Source organism: Myiozetetes cayanensis, unplaced genomic scaffold, assembly GCF_022539395.1.
Source record: "Myiozetetes cayanensis isolate MyiCay16 unplaced genomic scaffold, myiCay2020 scf3, whole genome shotgun sequence".
NCBI lineage: Eukaryota > Metazoa > Chordata > Aves > Passeriformes > Tyrannidae > Myiozetetes > Myiozetetes cayanensis.
Genome location: NW_026087521.1, coordinates 24,269,635 through 24,286,941, shown reverse-complemented (window position 1 = coordinate 24,286,941; position 17,307 = coordinate 24,269,635). Strand labels below are relative to the sequence as shown.

Genomic DNA, 17,307 nt, shown 5'->3' with positions numbered 1-17,307 from the left:
GACTTTCCTCATTTAGGCTTCCACTCTTCTTTATTTCAGTGGGTTCTAATTCAGAAACTGTGCGGAACTGGTGACTAACTCCTACAATACAAGTGCCTAAATCTATTCCATCTCCCCAGCTTCTGGTGTAGATTTCCCTGGTGTTCTGGGGCAGTTCATGTCTGCATGGTGCCAATCCAATTAAACTGAGTTGCAGTTTAGCATAAGTATTCAAAACTGGTGGAATATGTTGAGAACGTTGGTATGCTTAAAGCATTTTGATAGTTTATAAATGGAATATTTTGGTTATTTAATGTTCTGTTGAAAAATGGAGAAAAGAGTTAGCTAAGGAAATTCTCAGGAGTACTTTAATCTGGGAGTTTAATTTTGATTCTGCTCTCTGAGCATCATTACTTCTGATCAGCATTATTATTCAGTAGAAAGTTATTGTCCCAGCAACACAAGTTAAAAATAGTGCTGTGCAATAGAAAAGTCACATTTTTGATGCTTTGTTGGTGCTTTCTTTTTTGCAGACTGGAATAGTTCCAAAACATTTATTTGCCTATTATTGTGCTTTGGTTTTAAGTACAGTAGATTTCTTTAAAACATACAATGTAACCTTTTAATGAATTAATTCCCTGCAGGGTGATGGATGACCCAGTATTTAAAACTGCCAAATATGTGGCTGAACTAGGTTTGAACTTTTATTGATCAATGAAGGCCACGTCTTTGTGGTCTCTGCAAAGCTTTCTTTCATTAGCCACCTTAGCTAAATCTCCTTGGATATACTTGGGTAAATTGAAGTATGTCAGACCCATAGACGATGTATTTGCTCGCACAACTTGTTTTTTTGGTTCCTTTTCAGAGAGTGGGACAGAGAGCTGGCAACTTCAAAGAAGAAACCCAAACTCATTAATGCTCTTCGACGATGTTTTTTCTGGAAATTTATGTTCTATGGAATAATGTTATATTTAGGGGTAAGGTTTGTTCTCCTTTTCAGTAAACTTTTAGTGTTGCATAAGTAGACCCAAGTCTTAGAGACTACTAAGTTAATACAGAGTCCTTTCAATAGCTAAAAATCTTTCCTCTGTGGACTGATTACAAAGGTGATAAATATAGAGAGATATACTCATGGGCTTTATTAAAAAAATCATTTTCTGATAATATCTTTAAAACATACATATTATTAATTTTGAAATGTTTCTAATGCTGGTATATGCTTCTCCAAGTATAGGTAAAGCACCTGAATTTTTGCGTCACTGCTGAACTAAAGTACTTACTTTCTTATGTTATCGTTTTTAAGAAGTTTCTAAAGAATTTTCTACCTTACATTAGAACAAATGACCATACAATTTTACATGATTCAGTCAATTTTTTCTAAGTGTCTAGCAGACACATTCGTAGTTAAATGCTTTATTGAGGTTTACATATGCAATAAACAAGTTGTTTTCATCAGCGGTAACAATTCTGAATAAACAACTATGTGAAATCTTACCATAGTATCTTGGTGCTGTCAGTGCTCCAAACTGTGTGATCAGGAACTTGATGTAAAAGTCTGAATTGATTATGTTTATCACCTTTTGAATACGTTAGGTAGGATTAACCTGACTTACCAAATGCCACCTGTTGGTTTGACAATCTTATCACTGAGGTTAGGAGCTGTGAAAATAGTTTATTACCAATGGTGTCTCACTAGGTGTGTTGTATAACCAGACTGTAAATCTGAACATTGCAGTTAACCAATATGCACATTAAATATCTATGTTATTTTCAAGTTTCTTTGATTTAATAGTAAAAAAGCATATCACCTCTGTAAGGACAGGCAGGTAGCTTGTGGGGATTAAAAGGATGCTGTGAGGTTATGTAGGGAGAAAAATAGAAGGGCCAAAGCCAAAATGGAACTTAATTTGGCCTCTGCAGTTAAAGACAACAAAAAAAGTTTCTGTAAATGCATTGGCAGCAAAAGGAGGGCTAAAAGAGATTCTTCATCCTTTGCTGGATGCAAAGGGTAGCATAGTGTCAGGGCACCTTTAGGTACTGGACCCTAAATTGTCTTTGTCCAGGTAGGACAGTTCACCCTCTAGGACAGGGCATCTTGCTGTCTAAGGGCCTGCATAATAACCCTTCTTGCTATTCTCTTTCACCTTTTTTGTCAACTCTTCCCTTGCATGAGACCCTTCATCTGTGGACCTCTACTCAGTCATGTCCTTTATGTGCTTCTGCGATCTCATAACCACCTTTAGTTTTTCAATTTTTTTCCTTACCAAGTCAGGAATACCTTATTCATGATAGATTTGTACTTAAAAAAAGAACAAAAACCCACCAAAAAAACCCTGTTCTCCAAATGACCTACTGTACAGTGTAATAGTTGTTTCTGCAGAGTCTGCCAGCCAAAACTTTTGCAGTAATGCATTCATGTTAAAAGTTAAGCAGTATCTGAGGGCTTTTGCAGCCAGTCTTGAGGATAACACTCTTTCCCAAAGTATGGGCCATGTGTGTGAGTATGCATGCATGCCATTGTGCAGGGTTGATTTCTCCATATGGACAATTTTAATGGAGTAAAGTTTTAGACCAGGTGAAGACAGAACAAGACTGCAGGATATTTGAGTTGTATTTCTTGTTTGGTTGTGGATTTGTTTTATTTTTATTTCTTTAAGAAATCACAGATATGTGCAATTAATCACATAGTAAACAAAATCTGCCCTTTCACAATGAATATGGAAGGATTAATTCAGTTTAAATTCTTGATTCTATTATCATAAGTCTTCATTTTATTGAAAGCTGCTTAATTTTGTTGAAAGAGGAATTATAAGAGAAAAAACTTGCTCCTAAAGCTGCTGGTGTTCTTTTCAGGCCCTGCTTGCGGAAATTAATGGGAGCTTTGCCATCAATTTAAATGGGGACAGGATGTTGTACCGTATTGGCATAGGTGTAACCAATGTTCTTTGAACTTCATTTTCCTTTCAGATCTTCTCTTGTCGAATCTCTGAGCCGTCTTCAGGACACCTTTTGTGGAGTGTGGTTTAAACTCTGCTGACATCCCTGCTGTTTGTGTAGTTGTCATTGCAACTGGCATGACAGCTTTGCTCTCATTAGGTCTAGCTTTTTTTCTGTCTCTCCCTTTTCCCTGACACACCATAGGTAATGATGTTATTGCAGGATGGACACTTGTGCTCTGGCTCCCTAGAGTATTATGACTCTTTCTCATAAATAGTGTTATGTTAGGCACATTGAGTTACTGCACTTAATGTATCTGCTCCCGTGTTGTTTGAAGCAGCTTCCATGCTTCATCCCGTCATAAGATGAGTCTTGCAATTTAAAGAAAAGGTGTAGTGGTGGTGAAACAAAAATCTTTCTTTTTAGCTTGATACCTACTAACCAAATAGGTACTTTGCTGGGAGGATTAGTTTGATTCTACTTGTATTTTGGTCTTATATTCATCCCCATAAAATGTTTATTTCTACTCAAGCACAGCAGCTGCTAACATTAACTCAGAAGCGGTATTAGTGTCATATCCCAAAGGACTCTAATGAGGATTTCCTGAAGTTCCCGCATATGGGTCACGGGTGTGAGTGAGGAGTCAGGAAAGGATATGAAAATCCAGAAGCACTTCTTGGGCAGATGCCAAAGCAGAGATGTGCATTATTGTCTTCAAATGCAGAGTGTTTGAACATATGGGGGATACACGTAACAAAAAAGTCCTTGTTGCGTAAGAGTAATCATGCCAGGTCAGATTAGCACGGTATCCTGTGTCATACTCTTGTTTCTCTTCAGATCTTTGCTCTTTTAATTAGGATTTCTGTGAGGAGGACATTTTTGAGTTTCTCAGTGGCCTATGATGAATGCAGAGGGAAGAGTAAGGACAGGAGATGGCAAAACATGACTCCTGAAAAAGAAATTTTCTGTTAGGTGCACAAATCCCATTTGGTTTTTTTAGGGAGGTTGTTCTAATCATTTTGTCCATATTTACATGAGTAGATTATTTCAAGTTTACAAAAGGAAAAATGAAAAGCAGGTAGTTCTGCTTTGATTTATATGTAGACTAGATAATATCTTTGGTAAGCTGATAAATCTCCATTGTAAACCAGTGGACTTTTATGCTCCATGAGATTGCATATGAGTTGGCTTATTGCCAGCCACTATTTTACACTTAGTCTGTAAATCACCTTTTTTTCCAGCAAGCTAGGAATGTATGCAATACCTTTATAGTCACAACAAACACAACAGCAGAACAAGGCATTTTTACTGGAATAGAAGTAAATACAAAAAAAACCCCCACACAAACCTTGCTATTTTAAGCTTATATAGAAAAGCTTATCTTGGAATCTCTGAAAGTATGAAAGTACTGCATTGTCCTTGAGAGGTGAATGTTTTGTATTCTGTGAGTTTTGGGGAGTCTTGGTTTGATGCTTTGGGATGCATATGGTCTAAGCACAGCTGCCTTGGGTCATGTGTGTTTTAATAAACACTCCTCCCTTTGCCTACTAATAACACTGAAGTCTTTGTCAAAGCTGGCTCCTGATTTACTGCATTTGTGTTGGGACAGAGTGGTGTGTTTGATTTGGGAAATGTAGCTCATAGCACAGGTATGCTGTTTGAGATGTAAAATTTCACCTCTTCTGTGGAAAAAGTGAATGATGAATATCAGCTCCACCAACAGTGACATTCAAAAGAGATTACAGGTTATAGAAGTACTTGGGATTGCTCTTGTATAAGAGACCAAAAGGAACCCAAAGGAGAAGGAAAAAAATTAAAGGGAATTTTCCCAATCTGTTTATCACAGCAGAACATTAATTACAGCTGAACTTCACCAGTTCACTTCTGTCTGAGTCTCTGTACAGTGATCTGTAGTTTTCAGCTGGAAGGCAGTACTAGTAACTTTTTGGCAGAATTTAACACAACTGTATAAAAAAGAATTCAGTGGTGTCTTGTTACTTTGGAAGTATCAGATGCTTTCTGCTGCAACACAAGAGAAAGAAGGGTAAGGAAACAAGTATAAGAGTTCATAACACTAAGTATTTCTACACTGAACATAAGAGTGAAGAAAACGAACGCATAAATGCTTCATATCCTTCAGAAGCTCATGGAGAAGATGAAGCAGTGTTAGACCACAGCAGTAACTGCAGTTTTTGGGGAAGGACGGGGGAAGGAAAGAGGGGGCAAGAGGCAAAGATGGAAAAGGATGAGGTTGTAGGAGTGAAAGTATGAGGATGATGGGGTAGAAAGAGAAATGGAAGGCAAAGGTGAGGTAACACTAGTGGGGTTTAATTACAACAGAAAAGGAGACTGAGGACTAATGTAATAGCAAGCTAAAGTAGTCAGGGCTATAGCAAATCATTTGGATGCCTTGGTGGTTCATACTGCCTCTTTTTCTTATCTTACTCTGTATCTGCTCATTATGGTGTGCTCATGGGCTGCTCATCATGTTGTGGGAAGTGCTGGGGCTTCTTGTGCAGGAGGGTCTGGTTTCTCTGTGTGATTTTTTGTTAAACTTGCCTCCACTACCTTTTACTCCCTCTCATTCTGCTTTTGTTACAAACCTGGATACACTGTCTAGAGCTGTTGAGGAGGATGATCCATTTACTTTTGGTTTTAGCTGTATCCTCAATGTTCTGGTGGTGTTCATTTCAGGAGTTCTGAGTCTTCCTGTGTCCTCTTAAGTCCAGTAAAGTGCAGTAAGAACTGTTCCCTAGGGGCCAAAACAGAGATCCAGCCTGATAAACTGGATTCAGTCATATGATATGGCTAATCCATTATAACTCTGTAAAGTAAACGTGGAAGCTAATCTCAGTTGTCACTTTTGTAGAAAATGATCAAATAAAATTTACAATCTAGATTTGTTTTGGTGGAATTGCAGGAGCATCACAGATTTAGACAGCAGTGAGTTGTCTGTTCTCATGTGTAATTACTGCAATTTTCTGTGTTTTGCACAGCGAACAGGCCTGACTTCTTCATTTGAGATATAAAGCTGTAAATCTGATTTGGTAGGACTTGAAATTAAAATGTTTACCATTTTGAAAAAATGTACAAACTGTTGACCAAAATTATTTTTCTCCTTTTATCTGCAGGAAGTTACCAAATCTGTGCAACCCCTTCTGCTGGGAAGAATAATAGCTTCCTATGATCCGGACAATTCTGATGAAAGATCCATAGCCTACTACCTGGGTATTGGCTTGTGCCTTCTCTTCCTTGTGAGAACACTACTTATACACCCTGCTATATTTGGTCTTCATCGTATTGGAATGCAAATGCGGATAGCTATGTTTAGCTTGATTTATAAGAAGGTAATTGTTTCATTTACGCTCTAAGCCAAACCTCGGTCGATAGCCTGTGTAACTTTTAGACTAGTTTGTTGAAAGATTGATAGCTTTAAGGTAAACAAAGTACATAGAAGAATAATGTGGCTAACATCAGTTTCTGACAGCTCTCCATTTCCCAATCCAAAGAACTAAATACTCCTCTACAGCTGGTTTGGCTGAAGTCAACCTCTGTGTGAGTTCAGACTTGCTGGATATGGGGTGAGATGCCTTAATTGTTCTACTACTGTGCTCCTGTTATACATATATAACTGCAAAGGAAGAATAACATGCTGGTGGCCAAAGAATGTCTTCAAAAGAGAGTTAGAGGTGAATATTTAAGCAATAAATATAGCATTGAAGGGACTGAGTTTGAATGATAGTGTTTGAGATCTCTATAGCATGAAGAATCGACAGATACTGATGCATTACACGGTCACAAATAAAAAGATTAAAAAAGGTATTTGGTTTTACCAATGCCAAAAGCAGCTGATTTAAACAAACATGTTAGTTGTTCTAGTATAAAGCTCCCTGTGAAAGCATCTTTCAGAAGTATTTGTCGGGAGGGGCACAGTAGGAGATTTTTAAGGATGCACAACAGCACACAGCATGCATGCTTAATTAAAACTTGTATTTGCATATATATCTATATATATAAAATATTCAACAGAAAGCAAGGACTAAGTCAATAAATCAATATTTGTAAAGCAGTTTAATGGCTATATTGAATTCAAGTGACATAAATAACAAGTTTAATGAGACTTTCTTTATAGCATAAACAGATAAGTGGATTATTGTTTATACTACTGTACCCTTGTTTATCATTTTTATCATATTTATTCTGTTTTATCGGTATGAGCTAGATGACCGCTTTTCTATTGTTTTGTTTTCTTTTACAGATCTTAAAACTGTCAAGCAGAGTTCTAGATAAAATAAGTACTGGACAATTGGTCAGTCTTCTTTCCAACAATCTGAACAAATTTGATGAGGTGCGTCATCGGTTGATTCACCTGGTGAAACGTCAGATACAAATGCAATACTTCAAGCTGTTCATGACAAATATTACGGAAAGAAGGAGCATAAATGATGAACTGCAATGGAGTGCTTATTTTAGTTATAAAATATCTACCCTGTCTGAAGAAAATGCGTTGGCATATGGTCATGGAAATGCTCATTCTGATACTTACGACATCCTTTGTCTCCTATGCTGATTAGTAGAGGAAATCTAAAACCCACTTATTTCATAAAATCATGGTTGTTCTGCAGTCGGATGAGAACCTGCCAGGAAAACTCCATGTTTTACATTGGTTTCATAGAAGTCAAAACTTGCTGGTTCAGCCCTTCCATCCTATTTCCTGGTGACTGTATGTTTTTACTAAAGTGATCCAGTCTGTTCTTGCCATTGAACAAACGATGATGTTCAGCTTCCTGTTGCTACTGTTACTCAGTGTCCTAAAAGTGATTGTTGATGTAAGACTGTGTTAGGAGTCATTCCCAACACATCTGTCTTAGGCAATACTTACAGTATCTCCTGTAAAACTTCTCATTTGTTAAAGACATAAATTCCTGCTAATGCCTTTAGGAACTGGAAGCTCTATGAACTTCTGTTCATCATTTGTGTTTAATTGGCCCATTGGTAGTATAAGGTTTGCTTCCCATTAAAGACACAAGGTCAGAGAGAGTGTAGAGTCAAGGCTGGGACTGTAGGGTGTATTTGCTTTAAGCACTGTATTACTATATAGAGCAATGTCAGCTAGCACTGAACAAGTTGAGACAAGTGGTCTATCATTGCAGCAGTGTAGCTGCACTAACACAGACCCCCATGCAGTCTAACCACAGGACTCAGTCCAAAATCTGAATGTACAGGAATGTGACTAAAGTAGGCAGCAAACTTGTAGTGAATTAGTTGTGCTCACATAACAGTCATCTCTTCACGAGAGTAATATTTGCCTTCTATATCAGATTAACACACTCTCAGAAGATTCTTGTGTGTATTTTTCTCATCTTACAGTGGTTGAAAAAGCCAGCATTGATACCAAATTCTGTTTACTTTTACAAAGCTGTGATTTTTCCTTGTGCATATACATAACAAAGAGACAATTGAACACTGAACTTTGCCTTAGAAAAATCAAAGTTTAAGTGCGGAATGTATATTTACTGCTGCATTGTCATCATAATTAACACCCAAAATGCTATGTGCTCAGGATCACAAATCCTCCTTTATAAAAGAGGATTTGTTTTACTACTGGAAATATTTGTACCGTTCTTCATTACATTTTTCAAAGTGTCACTTTAATGACTTCTTTTTCATATCATTTTCAGAACACATCTGTAACTTGTGTTAATATTATTATTTTCTTCTGTGGCCTTCCCTAGGGTCTTGCTCTGGCTCATTTTGTATGGATTGCACCATTACAAGTGGCACTGCTGATGGGACTGCTCTGGGATATGTTAGAAGCTTCTGCGTTTTCTGGACTTGCTTTTCTAATTGTCATGGCCTTATTCCAAGCCTGGCTGGGACAAATGATGATGAAATACAGGTGATAAGACTGTTTTAAATTTATTTTCCTGGAATACATTTGTTTTAAGAAGTTATACCACTTTCTGGTTATAATGTTATGTAAGAGAGTGTTTTCTGTGTTGGGAAAGTTACAAACCTTTACCTATTTAGCAGCAGGTGTCTAGATTTAACAAAACGAAGAGCAGTAAATAGTGTTAGACTTAAATGTAGAATTTGTAGAATTAAAACTTCTTGTTAGTGACTTGATTTATTCTTTTTAGAGTATATATTTTTGCCTTTGTAAGCAATTACTGAATTTCTAATAGTTCTTTTTACATTCTTCTTAATAATTCTGGTAAACGATTTAAGAGAGGGATATGTGGAAGGTGTTTTCATAAGATATAATGAGATACAAGCTAACTATACATTATGAAAAAGATGAAGATTGACCTACTGCCTTTTTACTTTGTAGGAATAAGAGAGCAGGAAAGATCAATGAGAGACTTGTCATCACCTCAGAAATAATTGAAAATATACAGTCGGTTAAAGCCTATTGTTGGGAAGATGCAATGGAAAAAATGATTGAAAGCATTCGTGAGTAAGTGTTCTCATTTGTTAGTCAAATTTTTTTTTTGTGCTCAGAAAAAAACTTAGGTGGCTATGAACATCATCTGTGGTGTTAGTTAGTGGTTAGTGAGGAGGTAAAGCAACAACCGTTAATCCTCCATAAACTAACCATGCATTCCCACACTGCAGTTTGGGTTTTTTTCCCAATTTGTCTCACCCTATGAAGGTGAGATTTTTTTTTATTTACTTCCTCATTTGTTACAATGATAGTTCAGTGGTTAGTTTGTGCAGGTAAAACAGTTGTGGGATCTGTGTTTGTTTCTGGCCAACCCTATCCTCATTTTACAATAAAAAGCCCTTTTGTGATGGTTACTCAAGTCTTTACAGACATTCCTATTCTGTGGTGAAGGAAACAATATGAATCCTGTACAGCCATTTCCTGAAAAATGCAATAAAGCTGGTTATAAAATTTGCATGCAATCTTTGAAAGGATTAAAGTAGCCTAGCTTCGTGTATTCATCCTGCACATTTACACAAACATTTATTATAAATGGCCTTGTATAATGCTTATCTCCTCAATTAATATAATGATTGAACTGGAACTACCAGACCTGCAGCAGAAAAGAGGTAAGGTACTAACCTAGTTATCTAAGAGCTGCGAGAAGGAAGTCCTTGTTACCGACAGGGTGTCCCAGGGGGAGAGGAGGAGAAGTGACATATTGACTGATGGTTGACACTGCATTAAGGCTGTCCCGTGTGTCCTCTGTGTTTGTTTAATCCTTTACAGAGAACTAAAATTCTGTACCAGGTGTGTGATTGGGAAAATAAAAGAAAATAAAAGAAATATAAGTGTTGTATTATCATGTAAATAAAAGACATAAAGTTACATTGTTACACAAACGCCTTCTTGTTCAGCTGCTTTCTGAAAGACAATCCAGGGAAAGTGAAGTGTTCTTTACCATCAGAATTTGTAGTGATTTACTATAAACAATCAGAGAAAACAGTCTGAATCTAGGCTATGAGTGCTAGCTTGAGGATGGAACTAGTTTAGGATTCCTCTGCTGTTACTAGTCACATGCATTGTTTATAGGAAATTTGAGACCACATCATGTGAGCAAATCCTGTAGAAATTAATTAAATAAATTATAGTCTGCAAAATGGTCACAGAAACTGAGAAACAGGACTATTATTTTATGATCTATATTTTCTATAATAATTTATAGTGGATTTTGTAATGCTGGAATTAATTTTTATTGTATTATGCATAGATTTTTAAAAGACGAGAATGACAGCAATATTACAAGATCAGAGTACCTCTCCTATGAAGAAAGGCTGAGAGAACTGGGATTAGTCAACCCGGAGAGGAGAAGGTTCTGGAGAGACCTTATTGTGGCCTTTCAGTACCTGAAGGGGGCCTACAAGAAATCAGGAGAGGGATGTTTTACAAGGGTGCATAGTGATAGTACAAGGGGGAATGGTTTTAAACTGAAGAAAGGTAGATTTAGATTAGATATTAGGAGGGAATTCTTCCCTGTGAGGGTGGTGAAGCACTGAAACATATTGCCCAGGGAAGCTGTGCATGTCTCATTCCTGGAATTGTTCAAGGTCAGGTTGAATGGGGCTTTAAGCAACCTGGTGTAGTGGAAGCTGTCCCTGGCATGGCAGGGGAGTTTGAACTAGATGACCTTTAAGGTCTCTTCCAACACAAACCATCCTATAATTCTATGATTCTTCTGTAGTTTTCTGAGTCATCCAACAGGTCTCTTTGTGATGACATCACCAGAGCAGGTCAACCCTGGAATGTCAGAATTTCAGTTGAATTTGGTGTGCTGAACCAGCTCTGCAGGACCTCCCAGTCACTGGCTTGTTAAGCTGGTTGGAAAGGCCTTGTGCTTGAAGCTATCCCTGTGCTTTAGTAATGGTGTATTATAACTTAGTCATTACCAAACCATTTTTGCATGCTGGTATTTTCTGATGCAAACTAGTTTAATCAACTCCAATGAACCAGGTAGACCTGTGCCCTTGCTCTGCTAGACTTGTGCTGCCAGGGCTGGCCATCCTGCAGGTGTAACATTGCCACTGGCAAACTCCCTCAGGGAACTGTGACACTTCAGAGAGACCAATATGAGCTGTCTACTGTGTGCCCTCTTATGTCTGCACTCATAATAACTATTCATAACAGGTGCCTTAATAAACATACCTGCACTTTTAGGGGCAGTGTATTCAGAGTGGAAAAAAACACTGCGAAACTGTTCCTCTGAACCATAGCATAGCACTGGAGAAGGTGAAGTCCTAGGTTGAAAGTGTCTATACTTTGTCAGCAGGGACACATCTTTATATAAAGCAAAGGATCTCAAGCTTTCGTGTTTGTGTTGGTTCCTGTAGCATCACTTCAAAACAGGTATACACTGCTTTATACACTCTATATATGCACAAGCTCATAGGGTCCCTTATATCTCTCTCTAAGTACCCTTATTGCATCAGCAAGACCTGTCCCAGGTGACTGCTTAATCTACAGAGCTTTCAAGCCTGTATCACAGGCAGACCCACTCCTGGAAAACTTTTGCTTGTGGCTGGTACTTGGGAGCATACTGAAAAGGGTTAGAACTTTCATTCTCCCTCTTTGGAGTAGGGCTGTGTTCTTCAGCACTGGGGAGCTTTTTGATAGCTTTTAGCCAGACATTTCTATGGGACTGGATGAGTATCAAGTCCCAGAATTTTTGTGATATAGCACTATTCGGTGCTGCCATGCACAGTCTCATACAAGCCTTCCAAGGCCCTTTTTCCAGGACAGTGGCTACTATTATGGTGTTGACTTGCAAGTCTGGCTACTTTCTTCAGGCTTCTCTTGTGAAATACGGACTTAACAAGAAGTGCTAGGCACCCCAGTACAAAACTGGCTGAGCTCAGATTTTGTTTAAGAACTGTTTGGCTGACAAAAGTTGGTGAGTTGCTGGATGCATATGGAAGTATCATGCATGTATGGTGGGGAGCTGAAGGGGGGTTTCACACTACACCAAAATCCTGGATGAACTTTGGATCCAGACAGTGGCTAAAGACACATAAAGGTTGTGGTGCTCAGCCTTACAACACCAGGTATTGCCATCAGCAATGTGACTGCAAACTTCTGCACTGCAGAATGGACACCTTGGGGTCTAGCTCCAACTCTAGCCCCAGTTATTTGCTCTAGCAGGAGAGCAATTGCTCTTTTGCTGCAGCAGAGGTGCCTCTGTCCAGGCAAAGCTGAGCTACAGGGCACCTGGGGATGCGAAGTGAACAACATCAAAATAAAAGCATTCAACAGAAAGATTCAGCACTGTCATTTAGGGCTGTCAACTCAGAAAATTATTTACATTCCCTGGATTATTGCTCTTTTTATTTAAACTTGCTGTAAGATGCATAGACAGTGTGGAAGCAGCTAGAATGCAACTGGAATCACCAGCTGCATTCCGACACAGGAGTCAGGAAGCTACACCGTAGACTGAGCTTCTGTGGAGAAAGGAAAGTGTAAAGCAGACTCCTTGCCTTCCACCTATTCAAACTGAGCTTAAGTGATACCTTAATTCTAAATCTAAATGACGAGATAAGTATGGCATGATGCTTCTGGGGGTGTATCTCATACCACAGCATTAGATGGTTGGTTGTGTCAGGAATTGTAGAGGCTTTTGGTTTATGCAGTATCTAAATCATGACATAGATTATTGTTATTTTGTCTGACATCTGTGAACATTATTGCCAAAATTTGGCTCTAATGATTTTTTAGACCCAAAAATAGTTTGGAGTCTTACTTTCTAACTGCAATGCTAGAAAATAAGAGGGATGAGCGAGCTTCTGAGCTAATTGTTATACCAACAGTTCCATCCAAAATATTTCTAAGATATAAACTGTGAAATCCTATGCTAATTACTTGTATTTGCTTTTTTAACAGAACTGAACTGAAGCTTACCCGAAAAGCTGCTTATGTGAGATATTTCAACAGCTCAGCCTTCTTCTTTTCAGGCTTTTTTGTGGTGTTTTTAGCTGTGCTTCCATATGCTGTGATTAAAGGAATTACTCTCCGAAAAATATTTACCACCATTTCCTTCTGCATTGTTCTTCGAATGACAGTGACCAGGCAGTTTCCAGGCTCTGTACAGACCTGGTATGACTCTATTGGAGCAATAAACAAAATACAGGTAGGGTACATAGGCTGAAATCTTCTGAAGTACGTAAGCTAATTCTTCATATCGTGTTATCTTGTCAGTTGATCAACAAAAGCACATAGCATTTATGCAGACTTTCTGAATATATGTTGCTTTGACTAAACACCATGAAATGTCATTATAAATCTTGATATTGTTAGGCTGTTCCCTAGGCAGCATAACCACAGGAGTCTCATGCTACCTGCTGGCTTTCTTTTCTTTTTTTTTTTTGAAGCAGTGACATTTAGTTAGTTATTCTCATTGCAGAACAAGGAACTTAATAAAATTATACAATGATTTATGGTGCTTAAGAGATGTTTTTCCTTCAGAAAAGGAAATTCAAAATTAGTACATGTTTTCCATAGCATGGTTTCCAGAGATCTTCTGTTTTTCTAAACTTTAGTGGCAAGAACAGCAGATTATGCATCTTATGCAAATCTACATCTCATTCCTTATAAGTAGTAAACACAATTAAGATACAAGTCAAATAATTATTACTCACCTTCCCTACTGAGATCAATTGCTCATATACCAGCATGAGAGGCTTATCTGCAGAGTCAGATCAGGTTGAATTCTCATTAACTCTGTTTTATCTACTGTTTTCAAATCACTCCTCAGAAAAAGAATTCTTACTCTTTTTCTGGTGTGAAATCTTAGGCTTTTTTTATTACTTTTTTTTTTTTTTGGTAGAACGTAGATTTTATTATTTTTAGTGTGATAAAAATACCTAATACAGAAGTTAAAGATCTTAATCAAACATCTGAACCTCAGAATAGAATAAGAAACAGGTACTGGATTTCTGTGTTTTTCAACTGGGCAGAAAATTCAACAAATCTAGCCATAAACCTTTCTATTTGACATTCAGATGGCTGCCCTGTTGGGTCCCAGTTTAGGCAGTCCTTGTGTTCTCAGATTCCTTAGGCATAAGTGGAGGTATCCTGTCTCTCCTGTTTCCTGGAAGAGTGTATCCAATGCCCTGTCAGAGAACTGGCAAGCTCAGTTGTCATACCATTGCCCTCACTTCACTGAATGCTCGTCTTTGGGGTTAGTAGCAAAGATTCTGGGGTGCTCCAGAATCCATACATAATGAACCTGTGGCGGGTCCAGTATAGTCCCCATAGACAGACTGGACAGAATCCCAGAACACAAGTCTTTTACAAATCATGAGAAACATAAACATGAAATAATAAACCACTTATACATTTCTCTGATTTAATTTTCTCATCAGTTTAGAGAGTTGACTGGGCCAGATATTTCCCCTGGGTTATTATATTTTCCCTGTAGGTAGACCCATGTTTTCTAGTCCATTAAGTATTTCTGGATCAGTGTGCTTTCTCTGACTATCACTGCTTCAGGAATTCCACTGGATGACCCCACTGCCTTTGTTATGAAATCCTAGCTATCCTTTCCTTTTTTTTTTCCCATAAACCGTGTATGTTGTGCCTTTGAGTTTTTCAGTTCCTACCCTTTCAATCATCTGGTTTTTCCCTTCTTGTTCTACTTGGAAAGTTTGCAAGTTTATTGTAGATAACTGATTTTCCCACAATTCTGCTTAGTTTGTCCATTGTATTGCCCACGTAGACATACTTGCTTCCACGTAATTTAAAAAAGTCAGTTTAAAGGAGGTAGTACCTATAGACTGCATAACCTTAATAAAATAAAGGAACAAAGAGGTTGTCTTTCCTACATTAGCATAGGCTTACTCTTTTTTCCTAATACTGTCCCAGAATGTAACACAAGTGTCAGATTGTGTTATTTGAAATTACACTACTTCAAGTGCTGCACTTGCCAGGATCATTATCTGCCTTTTATTTTTCTTGGTAGAGAGATCATTCCAACGCTTTTAAACTCATGCAGTTCTGGAATAGGGAGATAACGGCATGTAGCTACTTTGTTTAACTGTTTACCAGAGTGCAACCTACCACATCTTACTCCAAAACCAAAACTTTATTTGAAAATGATTAAGGTCAAAGGGGTGATCCTGCCTGACACAAGTCCTGAAAGCAAAGCAAATTCCAAGTTTTGATACTCTTTATAAATCAGAACCAAATACCTTTATGGCTGTGTATTCACCAGCAATGAAAGAATTGGTAGTTTTGAAAACATTTCCTTATGTGTTCAATAAATGTATAATTTATATTTAGGCCTCTCTGTAAAAGCCCTGTAATGCAATAGCACCATCAGAAATATTAGTGTAAGCAAGTGTGTACTGGTTTGTGTGATACAACCTTGTCCTTTACAGTTTCCTCTCATCTGCTTTCATTATGTTTCTAGGATTTCTTGCTGAAAAAAGAATATAAAGCTCTGGAGTATAATCTAACAACCACTGGGGTTGAGCTCGACAAAGTAACAGCTTTTTGGGATGAGGTTGGTACTTTTACCCAAACTATATTAAAACACAGAATGTATTGTTTTTTTTATTAGTGTTTGCCATGGTGTTCTCTAAAAAGAGCAGCCTACACTCATTCATTTTAACTAGCATTGGCTCTCAGCAGGCAAGGAATACATGGCAATTAATTATTGCATAATACCAAATTATCCACAGTTGAGAAACTTTGGAAGAGACCTTTTATTAAGTGTTAAGATCTGTAATAAGCAGTTATTACTGATTTATGCCATCCTGAAAACAGAATCAGGCTCTGGCGTGTATAAACATTGGGAAGCAGTTCTTTAATAAGCAAATTTTGTTTGTGTCCACAAATTTAGGCACAAGTCCAATGTATACATTAAAAAAATGTATATTTAAGAACATAATGAATATTTTATTGACGAGCAAAGTAACATGAGAAAAGTAAATTCATATGTTTTCATAAATCCATAGTATGGTATGCATGTCTGCATATGCATGATTTCTTTTTTTTTTTTTTACGTATATCAAATACATATCTGTGTATGTTGCAGGGAATTGGAGAGCTGTTTGTAAAAGCAAACCAGGAAAACAACAACAGCAAAGCTCCTAGCACTGACAGCAGTCTCTTCTTCAGTAATTTTCCACTTCATGCCTCTCCCATTCTTCAGGATATAAATTTCAAGATAGAGAAGGGACAGTTATTAGCTGTTTCTGGATCTACTGGAGCAGGCAAGGTATTTCTATTTCTGCTGTTTTGACAAAAGTCCTAATAATTATAGGGAATAATATTGTGGTGTTATATGTATTGTTACCTGTCTTGCTACTGTATTCTTGCTATCCTGTGCTTACTGTGATGGCTGCAGGAAAAAGTATGGATAAACTGTAGTTTCAATAAAATGGCCAATTTGAAATTTTACTCTGTGGCCAATATGAGAGTTTGCTGGATATTTTTTGTAATACAACAGTACAGACTATTTTCCCCTTGGAAGTAAAAATAGATTTACAGGAGTAATGTAGACTGAAACTTAAAGTTAAGACTTACGGTGAGAATTTCCCGGCCTTTAAAGAAAAATGGAGACCATAGCATAGATATTCAGATGGCTTAGTGTGCTAGAAAGCAATTATTTTTCCTGCCTTGCTGACATTTTAAGGAAAAATTTGAACACAAGATGGTCAGTAACCTGACAAACTGACATGAATTAGCTAGGTATGTGCCCTGGACATGTGGTATAGCTGATCATTTATGCTCCGGTTCCTACAGTGCCTCACTCAGGCTTCCCAAGACCCCTGTGAAAGCCTGGGAAGGTGCTGCTGAAACTGGTGATTTTCTGAGAAAGGTTGTGATTTAGATTAATCATCATTTTACTACCCCAAAATATTATTAATACAATTAGTTTGCAGATAACACATCCAGTTAACCTCATTAATATAAAA

The 17,307-nt window shown here is 37.6% G+C and overlaps 1 protein-coding gene across 1 annotated transcript in view; it reads left to right on the top strand.

Annotated features, from left to right (window-relative positions):
• CFTR (CF transmembrane conductance regulator) overlaps nucleotides 1-17,307 on the top strand; it is an 84,859-nt gene that overhangs the window by 12,961 nt on the left and 54,591 nt on the right. Inside the window, exons 3-10 of the mRNA XM_050323786.1 lie at nucleotides 845-956; nucleotides 6,048-6,263; nucleotides 7,175-7,264; nucleotides 8,652-8,815; nucleotides 9,248-9,373; nucleotides 13,271-13,517; nucleotides 15,798-15,890; nucleotides 16,425-16,607. Of these exons, the coding sequence (XP_050179743.1) occupies nucleotides 845-956; nucleotides 6,048-6,263; nucleotides 7,175-7,264; nucleotides 8,652-8,815; nucleotides 9,248-9,373; nucleotides 13,271-13,517; nucleotides 15,798-15,890; nucleotides 16,425-16,607 (1,231 nt within the window). The remainder of the gene's footprint in view (nucleotides 1-844; nucleotides 957-6,047; nucleotides 6,264-7,174; nucleotides 7,265-8,651; nucleotides 8,816-9,247; nucleotides 9,374-13,270; nucleotides 13,518-15,797; nucleotides 15,891-16,424; nucleotides 16,608-17,307) is intronic.